The sequence below is a fragment of the Rana temporaria genome, chromosome 2 (assembly GCF_905171775.1).
Source record: "Rana temporaria chromosome 2, aRanTem1.1, whole genome shotgun sequence".
Lineage (NCBI taxonomy): Eukaryota > Metazoa > Chordata > Amphibia > Anura > Ranidae > Rana > Rana temporaria.
Genome location: NC_053490.1, coordinates 93,457,839 through 93,475,689, shown reverse-complemented (window position 1 = coordinate 93,475,689; position 17,851 = coordinate 93,457,839). Strand labels below are relative to the sequence as shown.

At 44.1% G+C, this 17,851-nt stretch overlaps 1 protein-coding gene across 1 annotated transcript in view; it reads left to right on the top strand.

Annotated features, from left to right (window-relative positions):
* The window catches only part of IFT88 (intraflagellar transport 88), a 110,000-nt gene that overhangs the window by 37,277 nt on the left and 54,872 nt on the right, over positions 1 to 17,851 (top strand). The window contains 4 exon segments of the mRNA XM_040340536.1: positions 2,269 to 2,500; positions 5,301 to 5,371; positions 9,312 to 9,398; positions 12,122 to 12,221. Of these exon segments, the coding sequence (XP_040196470.1) occupies positions 2,269 to 2,500; positions 5,301 to 5,371; positions 9,312 to 9,398; positions 12,122 to 12,221 (490 nt within the window).

The following is a 17,851-nucleotide window of genomic DNA, read 5'->3' as shown; positions in this document are numbered from 1 at the left end:
TGTCAATGGAAAACGCACATATGTGCGGTTCCATACGTTTACGTCCGTTTCAGCCGCATACGTTTTTTCATATAAATCGTATGCGGCTGACGGACGGGAAAATCGTACTGTGAACCCAGCCTAACTGTTATGAAAAACATTTTGTATTCTGAAGTGTAAGGAATTAATAATTATTTTATTCCACACACATTTACATTATTCTTCACAGTGACACGAGTTGGAACAGTTTAGCATACTGTCAGGGTAGGTCGAGCAGTTGCAGCAGAAAAAAATAATATATGAAAAATCGCTCCTAAATCATGTGAATAAAAGGTTTTTAATTGCTCTCAGCAATGATAGAAAACCTCCCCATCCAGATACTACTTTTTATTTATTTATTTTATGAAAAATGTATGGCTGCCATTGCTGACCTTTTCCTTATGAAAATACTTTGTTTCCTGGCCGTCATGCTGATCTATTAACTTGAGAGCAAGTGTTCAGATCAGGAGCACTGACATTCCTCTTGCTGCATGTCTGCTGCAGGTTGGGGACTCAGAAAGTATTGAGGTCATTGGCTGCCAAGCAACTAATTTGTTTTTGAAGAAGGCAGCCAGTAGCAACAAACTGTACTTCTCGGTACAGTTTTCTTTAAAAACTTGCTCTAATATTTGACCTAGGACATTTGCTCTGACCTAGGACATTTGCTCTGACCTAGGACATTTGCTCTGACCTAGGACATTTGCTCTGACCTAGGACATTTGCTCTGACCTAGGACATTTGCTCTGACCTAGGACATTTGCTCTGACCTAGGACATTTGCTCTGACCTAGGACATTGGCAAACTATAGAAGCCTGCATGATGCTTCTATATTGAGAACAAAACATGGGTCAGTAATTTTATGCATGCAACTTATTTTAACCTGAGATACAATTATGCCCCTGTACAAATCATTACTAAGACCTCATTTGGAATATGCAGTTTAGTTGTGGGCACCAGTTCACAAAATGTTATCGGGGGAACTGGAGAAAGAGCAGAGAAGGGCAACCAAACTGATGAGAGGCATGGAGGAGCTCAGCTATGAAATGATTCTGTCTTAAAGTGGTTGTAAACCTCAGACATCAAATAAAAACAAAGCATATCCCTCTATAGTGTGTACTTGTCTCAATTAAAAGCACTAAGCACCATTTCTGTCTGCTGCTTTGCTGTTTCTGAACTAGATGGACTTTTTTTCAACCTGATTTAACCATGTACCAGAGCACCAAATTATGAATACATAATATGAATGCCCAAGTTTCCAAACATTCTGCATTATGGATGAACAGAGACCCCTTTGGTCAGTAGCATTGTCAGACTTGGAGGAGGGTAATATTACATGTGCTAGCATATTTAGATACACTAACAAATTTAAGCCAAAATGTAGTTAACACTTTTTTCATACAGTTATAGCAATGATTTGGTTCTTTTTGAGATAAAGGTTTTACATTAATAAAAGCTGACTATTGAAAGCACCTCTGTAAGTGCTAAATGGTTTGTCTCAAGCCTCGAACGGCTACATCCGCAGGACAGCTTGTTCTGTTGAAAAACAATAGACTTACTGGCTAAATCACCTGGTAAAAATAAAAGAAAGAAAGCCCAAAAAAGAAAACCATTGTAGCCATCACATCTAGGTATTGGTAAGCTGCCCTCTAATGTTTTCTTTTGGGTTTAATACCACTTTAAAGTGGAAGTCCATGCAAAAACTAAAATCTCTGCATCTATAGACACCACCGATCTGACGCTAACCTATCTAGCCCTGTAAAGAAACAGCTTGTATACATACATTTTTTTAACCCAAAACAACCTGATCTCCAGCAGAGGAAGCTCTGCAGAGGAGACGGCCGACAATGGCTGTGAAATGAAGGGGAAGTGACGTCACCCATAGTTACTATGGGGCTTCCATTGTCGCCCGTGTCCTCTTCACCCGCCTCCACAGCGAAGTCGCCGCTGACAGCTCAGCTTGGGGTCCGGTCAGATCTAAACGGCTTCAAAAAAGGTATGTATACTATTTTTTTCTTTACAGGGTTCGTGTCAGATCGGTGGTGTCTATAGATGCAGGGATTTTAGTTTTTGCGTGGACTTCCACTTTAATTCTTTCCTAAATTGTATACATTTATTATGATGTCTGTTTTTCAAAATCAGGACCTTTGTGAAACTTGTTAGTAGAGAAATGTGTCATAAGCATTTACAATGAATGTAAAATATTTTATATAAAAATTATATCCATGTTTCTTTAACTCCCCTTCCATTTAGGATTAAGATCATGCAGAATATTGGGGTGACCTTTATCAAAACAGGGCAGTACACAGATGCCATTACATCGTTTGAGCACATCATGAGTGAGTCTCCGAACGTGAAGGCCGGCTACAACCTGATATTGTGCTATTTTGCTATTGGAGATCGTGACAAAATGAAAAAAGCTTTCCAAAAACTAATAGCTGCACCCCTTGGAATTGACGATGAAGACAAGTATATCTCATCTGGTGTAAGTATTTGCTGTTACTGTGTGCTATCTAAGCAGCCCACACTAATTTCTGTGTTTCTTAAAAGTAGCCTATGTAATTGTGGTTAGAATTTTTGAAGTTTCATCACCCTTTAACATGATCCCAGGTCTACATTGTGAGATCTAGGCTCCACTCCACCTTTAAAGTGGTCATAAACTGCAGTTGATGGGGGGGGGGGGGGGAATCCTCTGCAGGGCATTGCATACTAGCACATTATGAGAGACTTACCTTAGAATGAAGCCCTCCAGCGCCACGCTGTCACTGCTGAGGGCTTCCATCTTCCCCCAGTCATTCTTCTGGGTTCGCGTCCTCCCAGCTACATGAGTGGCCAGGGGCATGATGACGCCACTTCCGCGCATGCATGTGGGAGCCGCTGTTTGCAGCACTGGCTCTGAAAGTCCGACACTGTATGCAGGACCTTCAGAGTGCATGCGCCGTTGACGTCAATGACTGCATGCACTCTGAATATCTCCTAAACTCTGCAAGTTTGAGGCCGCGTACACACGACCGGTCCATCCGATGAGAATGGTCCGACGGACCGTTTTCATCGGTTCACCACTGAAGCAGTCTGATGTGCGTACAAACCATCAGTTCAAAAACCGATCGGGTCAGAACGCGGTGACGTAAAACACACGACGTGCTGAAAAAAAACAAAGTTCAATGCTTCCAAGCATGCGTCAAATTGATTCTGAGCATGCGCGGGTTTTGAACCGATGCTTTTGTGTACTAACCATCGGTTTTGTCCAATGGTCAGCCGTCCATCGGTTCTATTTTAAAGCAAGTTCTCAAATTTTGGTCCGAAGGACAACAGACCGATGGGGCGTACACATGGTCGGTTTGGACCGATGAAACTGAACTTCAGTCCGTTTTAATCGGTTTGCACCGGTCGTGTGTACGCGGCCTAAGAGATAATCACAGTATCTTCAGGTAAGTTTTACTATAGGCTTTCCTGTAGGTACAAGTTGTAGAACAGAGTTTACCAACACTTTAAAGGGGTTGTAAACCCTCATGTCTTTTCACCTTAATGCATCCTATGCATTAAGGTGAAAAAAACATCTGGCAGTTACCTGAGCCCTGGAAAGTCCCACGCCGAGAACACGCTTGATGTTTGCCTGGGGTTCTCGGCTCTCGCAGCCATTGGCTCCCGCTGCTGTCAATCAAAACCAATGATGCGGGGGGCGGGGCCGAGTCCTGCACTCGGTGACTATGGATGCCGAATGCAGGCCTCGGGAGCGCGCCCGCAAGGTAACCCCCTTGGGAGAGCGCGTCCCAGAGGGGGTTATCTGAAGCGGGGAGCCGAGAGACCTGCCGGGGGGACCCCAGAAAACGGCGTTTGGGACCACTGTGCAAAACGAGCTGCACAGTGGAGGTAAGTATGACATGTTTGTTATTTAAAAAAAAAAAAATGTAATACCACTTTAAGTTAATGTACCCGTCTCTTATTTTTGCCAGTATTCCTAAAACATGTAAGTGTTCTTTACCACCAGTAATTTGGCTACAAAGGAATACAAAGCACCTCCTTGTGAATACATGATCACTCAGTTTCTTCCAGTCTTCCTTGTATGACTTACCTGGCAAGCCCAGCCGCATGCATAATAGAGCATTCCCAGCATACACCGCTCCCAAGGTATCTTCTGCAAACCAAGCCTCTGTGTCTCCATTGGCTGGAACAAGTGTCATGCACCCTTCAGAAGCCACACAACCACCTTTTCTCTTTGGTTAAGAAATTTTGATAAGATCTCTCCCGCTCTATTTCACTTTTACTCTTTAAATGGCAGCAAATTTTCAATTGGTGAAATTAAAGCGGAGGTTCACCCTAAATTAAAGTCAACCTTAATCACATGGGATCAGTGTGTACATTTCAAGTTCGCTGTCCAATTTTTTTTTTATGAATTCCATACCTTGTTTTCTCCTTTGTGAATCAGGCACTTCCTGGTTTGGATTCCGCGGGAGTGGGCATGTGTCGCTTTAGCTGCGATCGGCCCATTTATTTCTGGGGCGAGTTTGCAATGTCTCCTGGGAGCACAGCGTGACGCTTCCCAGGAGACGATTTCTTAGCTGAACAGAAGAACTCTTGCGTGATTTCCTACATCACATGACTCTTGCAGCCGGGTGAATGAACATCGGCATTCACCGCATCCCAGAAGGATTTGCTTGTGGGCTTCAGAGTGTCCACAAGCAAGATGGAAGCGTCCATCCAAGATTTTTATAAATCATCTTTTGCGGCTGAATCAGAATGCTGGCGGCTATAATATTAGGACACGCGAGTACCCTATTATCTAAGGTAAGAGCGCCAGAAGCATCTGAAAAAAAAAAAACTTATTCCCGCGGAACCCCCGCATCTTCCAGGCTTGCAACAGTGTGACTTCAGCCAGCTGAATGCCACAACTCCTCCAACAGCACCTGGAACTGTTGCTGTTATTGTGTGCATCATAATCAAACCAAACCTTGGACTGTATTTCCTAAAAGGAGCCCAGAGACTCAATATTGGGTGGTTTTTAAGACGTTATTTTACCCACTAATCCAAATGAAGAATCCAGGAGGTGGTAGGTTGGTAGGTGATGCATAAAGCAATGTAAGGCATGCCATGGCAGCAGTTGGCAAACAGAGCTTGGATCTTAGTGGGATGGGCTTTCCATGAAAAAGCCAAATTGTGATTAAACCGATTGTCTGTTTTAGGATTACTTGCCCTGCAACATTTATTTATTGGTTTGTACCTAATATATCCATAGGCTGGTTTTGCCTTCCAGCACCGTTTACCATTGTTATTTTTTATTTTAGGATGATCCACACTCTAATCTTGTTCTAGAAGCTATTAAAAATGACAGCCTGCACCAAATGGAGCAAGAACGGTAATTTGTTTATGACCGCAGTATTTTCCCTTCCAAAGTTAGAAAAAAATTGTCAATTTATAAAAAAATTCTTACAAGATTCACACAATTTTTTTTTTAACAAGGATTCTTGCTTTTTTTTTTTTTTTTTTCTTACTTCAATTTGAAAAATGTATGAATCTTGAATGAAACAATTATAAGTAAACCCCTTACTAGGAACTTCTCCAAACTCGAAGTATAGCAAGGTGAATGGCACATTTCAGCATATGACTAGAGGACTAATGCCGCGTACACACGATAATTCGTACACACAATAATTTTTCGGCATGAAAAAAAAACTACGTTTTTTAAAAACGGCATTTAAAATGATCGTGTATGGGCTTTACATGGTTTTTCGGGTTGTAAAAAATTATCGTGTGTGGGCAAAAACTAAGTTTTAAACCCGCGCATGCTCAGAAGCAAGTTATGAGACGGGAGCGCTCGTTCTGGTAAAACTAGCATTTGTAATGGAATAAGCACATTCATCACGCTGTAACAGACAGAAAAGCGCAAATCGTCTTTTACTAACATGGAATCGGCTAAAGCAGCCCAAAGGCGAATAGAACTTCCCCTTTAGAGTGCCGTCGTACGTGTTGTACGTCACCGCTCTTTGTTCATCATTTTTTTAAAACAATGGTGTGTGGGCAACGTCGTTTTTAATGATGAAGTTGGAAAAACTTCGTTTTTTGGACATGCTGAAAAACAAAGTTTTTTTTCATGCCGAAAAATGATCGTGTGTACGCGGCATTAGAAACAGAAAAACCGAACAGTTATTTGTAGGAAGGTATGTCGATTTTATTGAGTTATGGAAAAAGGCCATTTTACATATAAACTTTGCCAACAAAGTATGTATGTAAACCCTAACAAAAATGTTCTCTTATTTTTTTCCCTATTGGTCTGTTAAATATACAGTTAAAAGTGTTTTTACTTTATGTGTTCTGGAAATAAAGCTGGCCGTAGTCGGTTTGAATCTCGGCCGGTTCAGGGGCCAGCCAAGATTGAACCATGTATAGGCAGGCTGAATGTACCCAAGTTGATCGATCAACTTGGGTACAACCAGCCTGTCAGATTGTACATGTGATTATTGCTAGCGGCTATTTTACAAGTAATCGCTGTGTTCTCCTGGCAGGGACTTCCACCCCTCTCACTGGGAGAACACAATGGCACCCATGGAAGGGATTTCTCCATCAACACTGACTGTGTTGATGGGAAGTCAAGCACCCACGGGTTGCAGGAAAGAGAATCGCTCCATCTATTGCCAGCTTTAAGCTGTCCTGTGTACTCTAAAATCTTATCCCAACATTGAAATCAGGAAGTACCGTATATTAGGACCACAGTACCCCTCTTTTCATGGTATGGTGATTTGGAGAGGGGGTTCTATAATCCTGATACTATTCCTTCTGACAATCCTCTGTTCCGTGGTTACAGTACACTGAAGTGAGCATTGTCACCCTGAGACAGGAAGTGAGGAAATATCTCCCCAAGGACACATACAACATTAGAAACCTGAAATAGTTCTAAATATTCTACTCTTTATCTAACAGAAAAGGTTTGGTAACAAGATTGTCTGCTCCATTACAACTTGGGCAGCATTCTCTGTTTTTGATATTCTCATTGCAGTATTCTAGGAAATGTAAAATAAAGAACTGAGGGCCAGATTCACGTAGCCTGGGCGCAGCGTAACGTAACCGATTTAGGTTACACCGCCGCAAATTTTCTGTCTAAGTTCCCGATCCACAAAGCACTTACCTGGAAATTTGCGGCGGTGTATCCTAAATCCGTCCGGCGCAAGGCGGGCCAATTCAAATGGGGCGGGTACAATTTAAATTAGGCGCGCTCCCGCGCCGGACGTACTGCGCATGCTCCCGACGCAAATTTCCCGACGTACTTTGCGCGAAATTACGACGCGCCGACGTTTTGTGAATCGCGTGACGTGAAAAAAAGATTTGCGCCGGGAAAAAAAAAAATTCTAAAAAATTCAAAAGCGACGGGGGAAAGACGGGTATACTTTTACATGGTGTAGTAATTTTACACTTTGTAAAAGGTGCCCTATCTTTGCGACGGCAAACTAACACTTGCGGCGACGTAACGACGGGAAAAAGTTTCGTGGATTGCCCTAACTGCTAATTTGCATACCCGACGCTGGTTTACGATGCAAACTCTCCCCAGCGGCGGCCGCGGTACTGCATCCTAAGATCCGACAGTGTAAAACAATTACACCTGTCGGATCTTAGGGATATCTATGCGTAACTGATTCTATGAATCAGTCGCATAGATAGAAACAGGGATACGACGGCGTATCAGCAGATACGCCGTTGTATCCCTTTTGTGAATCTGGCCCTGAGTGCCTCTTGTTTTAGTTTTTTTGCCTCTTTTGCTTGACATTTTCAATAATGCAGCTTGAAAGCTGATTTCCTTATATGAAAGTAAGCTGATTCTGTTCTATGCCTCTCCTGAGAAGCAGCTTTAGGCCTCATGGCACACGGGAGGTTATAAAAACGCCAGTAGCATTAGCTGAACAAAAGCTGTAGAATGAGTTTTGCAGCGTCTTTGCAGTAGCGTTTTTTAGCTTTTTTTTTTTTGCTAAATAATACTCCCACAAAAGCTTATGGCTCAAAAACACTGATAAATGCAGAATAGCCACGTTGTTCAGCTTTTATCAGTTATACCGCGTACACACGATCGAAAATTCCAACAAAACCGTGTATTTTTTTTTTTTAGACAGAATTTTGGCTGAAACTTGTCTTGCCTACACACGGTCACACAAATTTTGTCGGAAATTCCGAACGTCAAGAACGCGATGATGTACAACACTACGAAGAGCCGAGAAAAATGAAGTTCAATGATTCCGAGCATGCGTAGGATTTTTTGTGCATCGGAATTGCATACAGACGATCAGAATTTCCGACAAGAACTTTTGTTGTCAGAAAATTTGAGAACCAGCTCTCTAATTTTTGTGGTCGGAAATTCCGACAGCAAATGTCCGATGGAGCCTACACACGATTGGAATTTCCAACCAAAAGCTCACATTGAACATTTGTTGTCAGAATTTCCGATCATGTTTACGCGGCATTAGAGCGTTTTTACAGATGGAAAAACTCCTCTTAAAACACATTAGTTCTGGGGGGGGGGGGGGGGGGGTTCATTCAGAAAACACCAGAAAATACGCTGATGACAGTCTGTGTGCATGAACACATAGGATAACATGCTAGGGAGTTTACTGGCTGTAGAGGAAAATGCCTGAACCAAAAACGGCAGTTGTAAAAATATCCAGTGTGTATGAGGCCTAAGATCAGTGGTCTCAACCTGGGGTCGGGACCCCCTCGGGGGTCAAATAAAGATTTGCCAGGGGTCACCGAATCCTGGGCTGTTCCTGAAGCCCACACTGCTCTCCCAGCCTTTTTGCGGCCGCCCAGCAGGGCTATTCCTGAAGGCTGTGGCTGCCCAGCTGGGCTGTTCCTGGAGCCCGTGGCCGCCCACTCAGCCTCTTCGCAGGCGCCCATTGAGTTGATGGCATGGGCATAGGTGTCACTGCAATGAGACACCACAAAGTCGGAGACACAGTGAGTAACACCTGTGATTATAGTAGCCATTAAAAGGACTCAGGAAGCGCTAAATGTCTGTGGGTTAGGGGCACAACTTGGGTGCTGACAATCCACGCTACGGAAATATTACTGTTAAGGGTTCCTACAACTTGGGAAATTTTATCAAGGGGTCACGGCACTAGAAGGTTGAGAACCACTGCCTTAGATGCTCAGAGACGAAGTAATGTGTAATCCTACAAGGTGTCATTTTTTCTCTATACTTGTATCTTGCCGTGGTCTTATGGCTTTATACATGTTCCTTGCCTTCATTTTAAAACGAATCAATATTTTCCTCAAAGTCACAGGGATCTTTCTTCTATTTTTTTTTTTTCTTCTAGGAAAGCATTGGCTGAAAAATACATCATGGCTGCAGCCAAACTAATTGCTCCAGTTATTGAAAACTCGTTTGATGTTGGCTATGACTGGTAAGATGTGTTAAACATTGTAAAATAAGCCAGATAAAACATGTTCTGTGCATTCTTTTATATATATATATATATATATATATATATATATATATATATATATATATATATATATATATATATAATGAAATGAAATGTTTAGAGCCTGTGATGGTTCCATTTTAACCAGGTCATGGTATACTTTGTACTAGTTAGTCACGTTCAACTGGATTTCTTGTGTCCAGTTGAATGTGACTAACTACTTTTAGAAATAGTGGTTTTACAATTTTTTATTTTAATGGTTTATTATAATCGGTAATCAAAAAATATAATTTTAAAATATATAGGCCCGGATTCAGAAACGATTTACGGCGGCGTATCTCCAGATACACCGCCATAATTTCAAATGTGCGCCGTCGCATCTTTACGCCGATTCACAAACAGAGATACGCCTGAAAACATGGCTTCAGCCGTCCGACGTAACTTGCCTACGCCGGCGTATCGTGGGCCCATAGTTACGCTGGACGCATTCGGCGTTCCCATTAAAAATATGCCAATGAGTAAGATACGCCGGTTCACGAACGTACTTGCGCCCGGAGTATCAATATACATCGTTTACGTAAGGCGTATGACCGGCGTAAAGTTACCCCTGCTATATGAGGCGCAGCCAATGTTAAGTATTGACGTCGGAACAGCGTTGAATTTTACGTGGTTTACGTCGTTTGCGTAATTCTACGTGAATGGGGCTGGGCGTAGTTTACGTTCACGTCGAAAGCATTGAGTATTTGCGACGTGATTCTGCGCATGCGCTGTCCGTGGACGTATACCAGTGCGCATGCGCAGAATCACGTTCGTTCGGCCCCTCATTTGCATGGGGTCACGGTTCATTTTAATAAAACACGCCCACTGCCAACCTACTTTGAATTACGTGGCTTACGCCGGCCCATATACGCTACGCCGCCGCAACTTAGGACGCAAGTTGTTTCTGAATACGGTACCTGCCTCTTTAAGTTACGGCGGCGTAGTGTATATGAGATACGCTATGCCCGCCCAAACTTTCGCGATTCTTTCTGAATCTGGCCCAAATACTGTACTGAGTAAATATGATCTACTGTATATTAATATTTTGCACTCTTTCAGCCAACAGGTGGAGTTATAGGCCATTTGTTACAGGCTTTGTAGCTCAAGCTGCAATTTGAATAAAATATCATTAAAGGCCAATTCTTTATTTTTTTTTGCATGTTCTCCATATTGAAAATGAAAAGGTTACTAAAATTAAGAAAATTCTCATACAACAGAATAAAAATTTGGAAGTGATCTAATGTATTATATTGTATTTGGATTGTATTTTCAGATGAAAACAGTGCTCTTTAAATGAAAATCGTACAATCTGGTATCGTACAAGAAAAATTTCCGTGCTTGTTTCATCAGATAATTTTGCACGACCTGTCCTGATTGGCTTTAAAAAGCTGTGTTCTAACAATCAGATTATTATATGATCGCTTTGAAAGCGTTATTTTTGGTATGATTTTCTGATCGTGTGTACTAGGCTTAAAGTGCTCCTATACTGTCCAATGACAGGGTTGGGTTGGACAGTGAAAGGGGGGGGGGGAGAGACTGGGGGGTGCTTGGTGCAGGGAGAAATGTCTGGTCAACAACTTGGATGTGGAGTATGGCCGGGCTGTAGTAGTATCTTAGTAGGTAAAGCAGGTCAGATATATGTTTTGTCTGCGTATTTAGCTGTGGACACGGGCAAACCTGTACTGAGAAAAACACAGGGGGGTAGATTCAGGTACAGTTGCGCGCTCCTTACGGAGGCGCAGTGTACCCTTTTTACCCTGCGCCTACGCAAATTATTTGCGCTACAGTAGCCACGTAATTTGCGTGGGCGCTCTTCAAAAATGCCCTGCGTAAGGGCGCCTAATGTAAATGATCCCGTAGGGGGCGGGAATCATTTAAATTAGGCGCGTTCCCGCGCCGAGCGTAGAGCGCATGCTCCGTCGGGAAACTTTCCCGACGTGCATTGCGGTAAATGAAGTCGAAAAGGACGTCGCAAGGACGTCATTTGCTTCAAAGTGAACGTGAATGGTGTCCAGCGCCATTCACGATTCACTTACGTAAACTACGTAAATTTCAAACCTCGCGACGCGGGAAAGACGGGTATCCTTAGCATTGGCTGCCCCTGCTTTTAGCATGTGCAGCCTTACGCGAAACCCGACGTACGCAAACGACGTAAACTGCGTACGCAGGGCTCGCGTAACGTTGTGAATCGGCGTTAGTATGCAATTTGCATACTATACGCTGACCACAACGGGAACGCCACCTAGCGGCCAACGTAAGAATGCAGCCTAAGATAAGAGCCTTTTGCCACGCATATCTTAGGCTGTAGTCAGCGTAACGAGCTCTCTGAATCGGGAGAACTCGTTACGCCGGGGCAAGTAAGCAATTGCGCTGCGGAACTATGGTTACGCAGACGCAATTGCTACCTGAATCTACCCCAGGGTTACCATTTCTGCCCTTCTTCTGATAGTGCTGGTTGTCTAGCTAGCATTCTGATCCAATAGCTTTAATACCCTTCGTGTCACCTTCTGCAGATTAGGGAAACTGCATCACAAATTGAAACTTTCGTATTAGCATGATGGCCTGGAAACTGTCTTCTCTTTTTTTTTCTTTTTTAACAGACTATTTGTAGTTACTATGTAATGGCACATACCTATTTATGTTTGTTTTATTTATTCCTGCAGGTGTGTTGAAGCTGTAAAGACTTCACAATATGTGGAACTGGCAAATGATCTGGAAATTAATAAAGCTATAACATATCTGAGACAGAAGAACTTTACCCAGGTATATATAGTTCTTACTTTGAGTTCTATCTGAATACTTTGTTAAATATAAGCCAGACTCATCCTGGATGCCATGTAAGCACTCCCAGTGCCAGTGTTTCTCAGTCTTGTTACTTATCAAATTATCACTTCCATGGCTTTGGTAGTGCATGGTACCAGGGCTAGGCCAAGGCACAGGCAAAAGAGGCATCTGCCTTGGGCGCAGTGCTGCAGGAGCTTTTTCTTCTATTGCATCACCCTTCTTCCAACAATGCTCCCAGCATTGGTCACTGAGCTGACCGCAGCCTGTGAATGAAGCAGCATCGGTATACTGATAAGGTCACCGCTTTGTTTACTCCTTTCCCTCTGAACTTGTGTTAATGGGCTTTGGACTTGTGTGAATGGACAAGGGCAGCTTGCTTTTAACATCAGCTTGAAATCGGTTTGAGATGCTAATGAGATGAATGAATGAAAAACGTATATAGCGCGACGCATGCGAACTGAATCGCCTCATTCAGAAATTATTCATAGGTACATTTGACTTACAGTTGACCTCCATCTAACCTACATGTGACCTGCTTCAAGCTGCTTTTCTCATGCCGTAAACTTGTGTGGGGGGGAAAGCACTGCTGGGCTGAAGTAAAACCTATCAACACAGGCCCTAAGATTGACATGGTGCAATGCAGTAGAGTCTGATTGGCTAACATTGCTGATCCTCTTCCAGCCTGATTACTACTGTTCGGGAGATTGTATAAAGCTAGTCTATAGATAAGTTTCAGTACAACTAGTATATAAATCTAAGCTGAAGTATTCTTTAATGTCTATATAGCTGAATAAATCGTTGGTATTCCAATGGGAGTTAAAGCGGATGTGCCATGGGGAAAAAATATTAAAAGCCAGCAGCTACAAATACTGCAGCTGCTGACTTTTAATATTAGGACACTTACCTGTCCTGGAGTCCAGCGCTGATGGCAGCAGAGCACGAGCGATCGCTCGTCTCTCTGCTGCTCCCCCCGCCATCCACGCTGAGGGAACCAGGAAGTGAAGCGCTGCGGCTTCACTGCCCGGTTCCCTACGGCGCATGCGCGAGTCGCGCTGCGCCCGCCGATTGGCTCACACGATGTGTGCTGGGAGCCGAGTGTTCCCAGCACACAACGGGCGACAGACGGGAAGTCAGAAAAACACGTCTTTTGCCCGTAGCGTGTGGCCGGAAGTGGGTGCAAATACCTGTCTTTAGACAGGTATCTGCATCCCCCTCCCCCTGAAAGGTGTCAAATTTGACACCGGAGGGGGGGAGGGTTCCGATCAGCGGGACTCCACTTTAGGGTGGAGAACCGCTTTAATCTTTAAAGGAGAAGAATGCATTCTCCTACAAGTCTCAGAGCTGTTGTCTATAACGGTGGAGGGAATCGCCGACTGTAAAAGAAGATATCTGAATGATGTCTGTAACTCGTATCATTCAGATATCGCCACTCAAAGTCTGCAATGTCATATGACGGTGTGTGGGCGGGAAGTGGTTAAAGTGGCTGCGCAAATATCATGTAACATAAAAACATACGATAACCATTATTTTATTCTCCAGGACACGTGCTTAAATACATATAGGGCTAGATTCAGGTAGGGGGACGTAAGTTTGTGCGGGGGGAGCGTATGTTATTTACGCTACACCGCCACAATTTAGAGAGGCAAGTGCAGTATTCACAAAGCACTTGCTCCGTAAGTTGCGGCGGCGTAGCGTAAATCTGCCGGCGTAAGCGCACCAAATTCAAATTGTCAAGAGGTGGGCGTGTTTTATGTAAATAAAACATGACCCCACGTAAATGACGTTTCTCACGAACGGCGAATGCGCCGGCCGTGAACGTATACCAGTGCGCATGCTCCTAATCACGTTGCAAATAGTCAATTCTTTCGATGTGAACGTAATTTACGCAAAGCCCTATTCGCGAACGACTTACGCAAACGACGTAAAATTTTCAAAATTCGACGCAAGAACGACGTCCATACTTAACATTGGCTATGCCTCATATAGCAGGAGTAACGTTACGCCGGAAAAAGCCTTACGCAAACCACGTAAAAAAATCCGCCGGGCGCTCGTACGTTTCTGAATCGGCGTATCCAGCTCATTTGCATATTCTACGCTGAAATCGACGGCAGCGCCACCTAGCGGCCAGCGTAAATATGCACCCTAAGATACGACGGCGTAGGACACTTACGCCGGTCGTATCTTAGCAACATTTAAGCGTATCTCAGTTTGACGGCGCGGATTCAGACTTACGACGGCGTATCTACTGATACGCCCGTCGTAAGTGTTACTGAATCTAGCCCACAATGTTTTGGGGCTCTAATTAATTTTCCAGCAACAAAAATGCAGATGTATGTGCAAAATTTCAGAAATGGCCCAGTGTTGAAGTAGTCACTCCAAACTTTTCCCAGCATGCACTACACAATTCATTTGGCCTTCGTTCTGTACAACAATTCCCTTTCACAAGAAGAGAAAGAAGCAGTGTTTGTGTAGTTGACATTGCTATCCATACGCTTAGTTACTATGTGCAATTTGAAGTTTACTCCATTAGTATTAGATTGTAGACTTTTAGGCCCGGATTCTCGTATATACGCTACGCCGACATAGCGCAGAGCGGCGAGCACAGTGTTCACAAAGCACTTGCTCCCAACGTTGCGCCAGCGTAACGTACATTCTTCGGCGTAAGCCGGCCAAATTCAAAGTAGGTGGAAGTGGGCGTGATCCATTTAAATGAACCGTGACCCCATGCAAATGATGGGCCGAACGAACGGCGCATGCGCCGTCCCGTGGACGCATCCCAGTGCGCATGCTCAGAATCACGTAGGAAATACTCCCTAAGATATGCCGAATCACTACCTACGACGTGAACATAACCTACGCCCAGCCCTATTCACGTACTACTACGTAAACAACGTAAAATACGGCGGCTGTTCCCTGGTCCATACCTTAACATGACTTACACCTGCTTTATGAGGCTTAACTTTATGCCGGATGTACGACTTACGCAAACCGCGTATATTAATGCGCCCGGCGCAAGTACGTTCGTGAATCGGCGTAGCTCACTCATTTGCATATTCGAATCGTAAATCAATGGGAGCGCCCCTTGCGGCCAGCGTAAATATGCGCCCAGGATACGACGGCGTAGGAAACTTACGTTGGTCGTAGAAAGCCTATTTTCAGGCGTATCTATTTCTATGGGCACGGCGCACAGATACGACGGCGCACATTGACACTTACGCGGCGTATCACGAGAATAATTTTCAACATGATAGGTTGGCTTTAATGGCGAAGTTCACTCAAACAAACAAGGTATTTCATAGTAAAGTTAGCTGTACTCCAATCCCACCAAATTCTCTTATATGTCTGGGACTCTAAGGCCCCGTACACACGACCAAACATGTATGCTGAAACTGGTCCGCGGGCCAGTTTCAGCATACATGTTCGGTCGTGTGTAGGCGTGAGCGGGCCGAATTCCAGCAAACATTTGCCCGCCGGGCCTTTTCCCAGCGGGCAAATATTCCTGGACGTGTTTTAAAACCGTCCGCTGGAATCCTGCCCGCTCGGACATGTACGGTCGTCAGTACAGACCTACCGTACATGTCCGAGCTCCCGCCGTCCCTCGCATGCGTCGAATGACTTCGACGCATGCGTGGAAGCCTTTAAATGGCAGGCCCGCCCACGTCGCCGCGTCATCGTCGCGGCGACGACGCGCACACGCCCCGCGTAGTGTTTACACGCGGACTTCTGTACGATGGTTAGTACAACCATCGTACAGAAGCCCTCTGGCAGGCATGTACGGTGAAAACGGTCCGACGGACCGGTTTCACCGTACATGTTTGCTCGTGAGTACCCGGCCTAATGGTGAGCTCTTCATCAAGAGCCTTGGTTTTCAACTATGCTGTATTCTCCTTGGGGAAATGGCTAAGAAAGGCTGAAGTAGAACGATGCTTCCTGACTACTGAGAGAGTCTTGGTTTTCCTGTGCTGTATTTTCTTTGCTGTAAAATAAGAAAGCCGTCATGTAGAGTGATGTCCCCCAGCTACAGAAGGCATACTAACCTAGAAATTTAAAGTGTAACTATCTTCCCTCTTCCTGAAGCCCGAAAGACAAAAACTGAAAATTTCCATGCTCAATTTACTAACCAGTCTGCCAACCGACCAAATTAACCTGTCCAACAGTCTGCGTTCAAAACAGGGGTTTAGTTAGCACACATTTGAAAACGTATGCGTAAGCTGCAAGGCCTCTTCACGGCACCCTGTGTATTGCTTTTAGTCCTAACGCTACTGAATTTATAAGCGACTCCACAATGGAAGCACATGCATTAAATGGATAGATGAGGGGCAGGTGGGTCTGGAGGCAGCCCAATCCCCCTTAAAGGAACAGTTGCACACTGGATACCCAGCAGTAGCACAATGGCAGCGAAAGTGCCCAGTGTGTCCCCCCAGACCATATTTACATCAGTAACAAACAAATGGTCCCTGCCCCCACCTATTACTGGCGTTTGCAGCATTCATTGAATGTCAAATGCATTGAAGACTTCCTGAAGCACCCCTTTGATCCATAAAAACAAAAACAAACTGCTTCCTTTTTTCCCATGCAATCTTCATGCAACTTGTAATGTCATGATTCTCTTCTTGGTAGCGGTAGTGAAGGTTCCTTCTTCTAGGACTAAGTGGCACCCAGGTAATGACTTGTAAGCGCCACTCAGTCCAGGAGTACTGTGAGCACATTGGATGCAATGAAGTACATTGGATGTTTTTTTTAATTGAAAGCCTGAGCTCACAGGAACTGGATTGGATGATGCTGACTGTCATTCAGCTTGGAGGACAAACAGTGCTGAATGTCATAGAGGAAAGCTTATAGGAGGACCGTGAAAAAATAAGGTAAATATTTTAGCTAAAACTGATTGTTCCTATTCTTAAGGGTATAAGGCATAATGTGTGTGTGTGTGTGTGTGTGTGTGTGTGTGTGTGTATACAGTACAGACCAAAAGTTTGGACACACCTTCTCATTCAAAGAGTTTTCTTTATTTTCATGACTATGAAAATTGGAGATTCACACTGAAGGCATCAAAACTAAATATAAAAATAAATAAAATATATTTAATATTCTAGGTTCTTCAAAGTAGCCACCTTTTGCTTTGATTACTGCTTGGCACACTCTTGGCATTCTCTTGATGAGCTTCAAGAGGCGCAGCACCCCATCACTCTCCTTCTTGGTCAAATAGCCCTTACACAGCCTGGAGGTGTGTTTGGGGTCATTGTCCTGTTGAAAAATAAATGATGGTCCAACTAAACGCAAACCGGATGGAATAGCATGCCGCTGCAAGATGCTGTGGTAGCCATGCTGGTTCAGTATGCCTTCAATTTTGATTAAATCCCCAACAGTGTCACCAGCAAAGCACCCCCACACCATCACACCTCCTTCTCCATGCTTCACGGTGGGAACCAGGCATGTAGAGTCCATCCGTTCACCTTTTCTGCGTCGCACAAAGACACGGGGGTTGGAACCAAAGATCTCAAGTTTGGACTCATCAGACCAAAGCACAGATTTCCACTGGTCTAATGTGCATCCCTTGTGTTCTTTAGCCCAAACAAGTCTCTTCTGCTTGTTGCCTTTCTTTAGCAGTG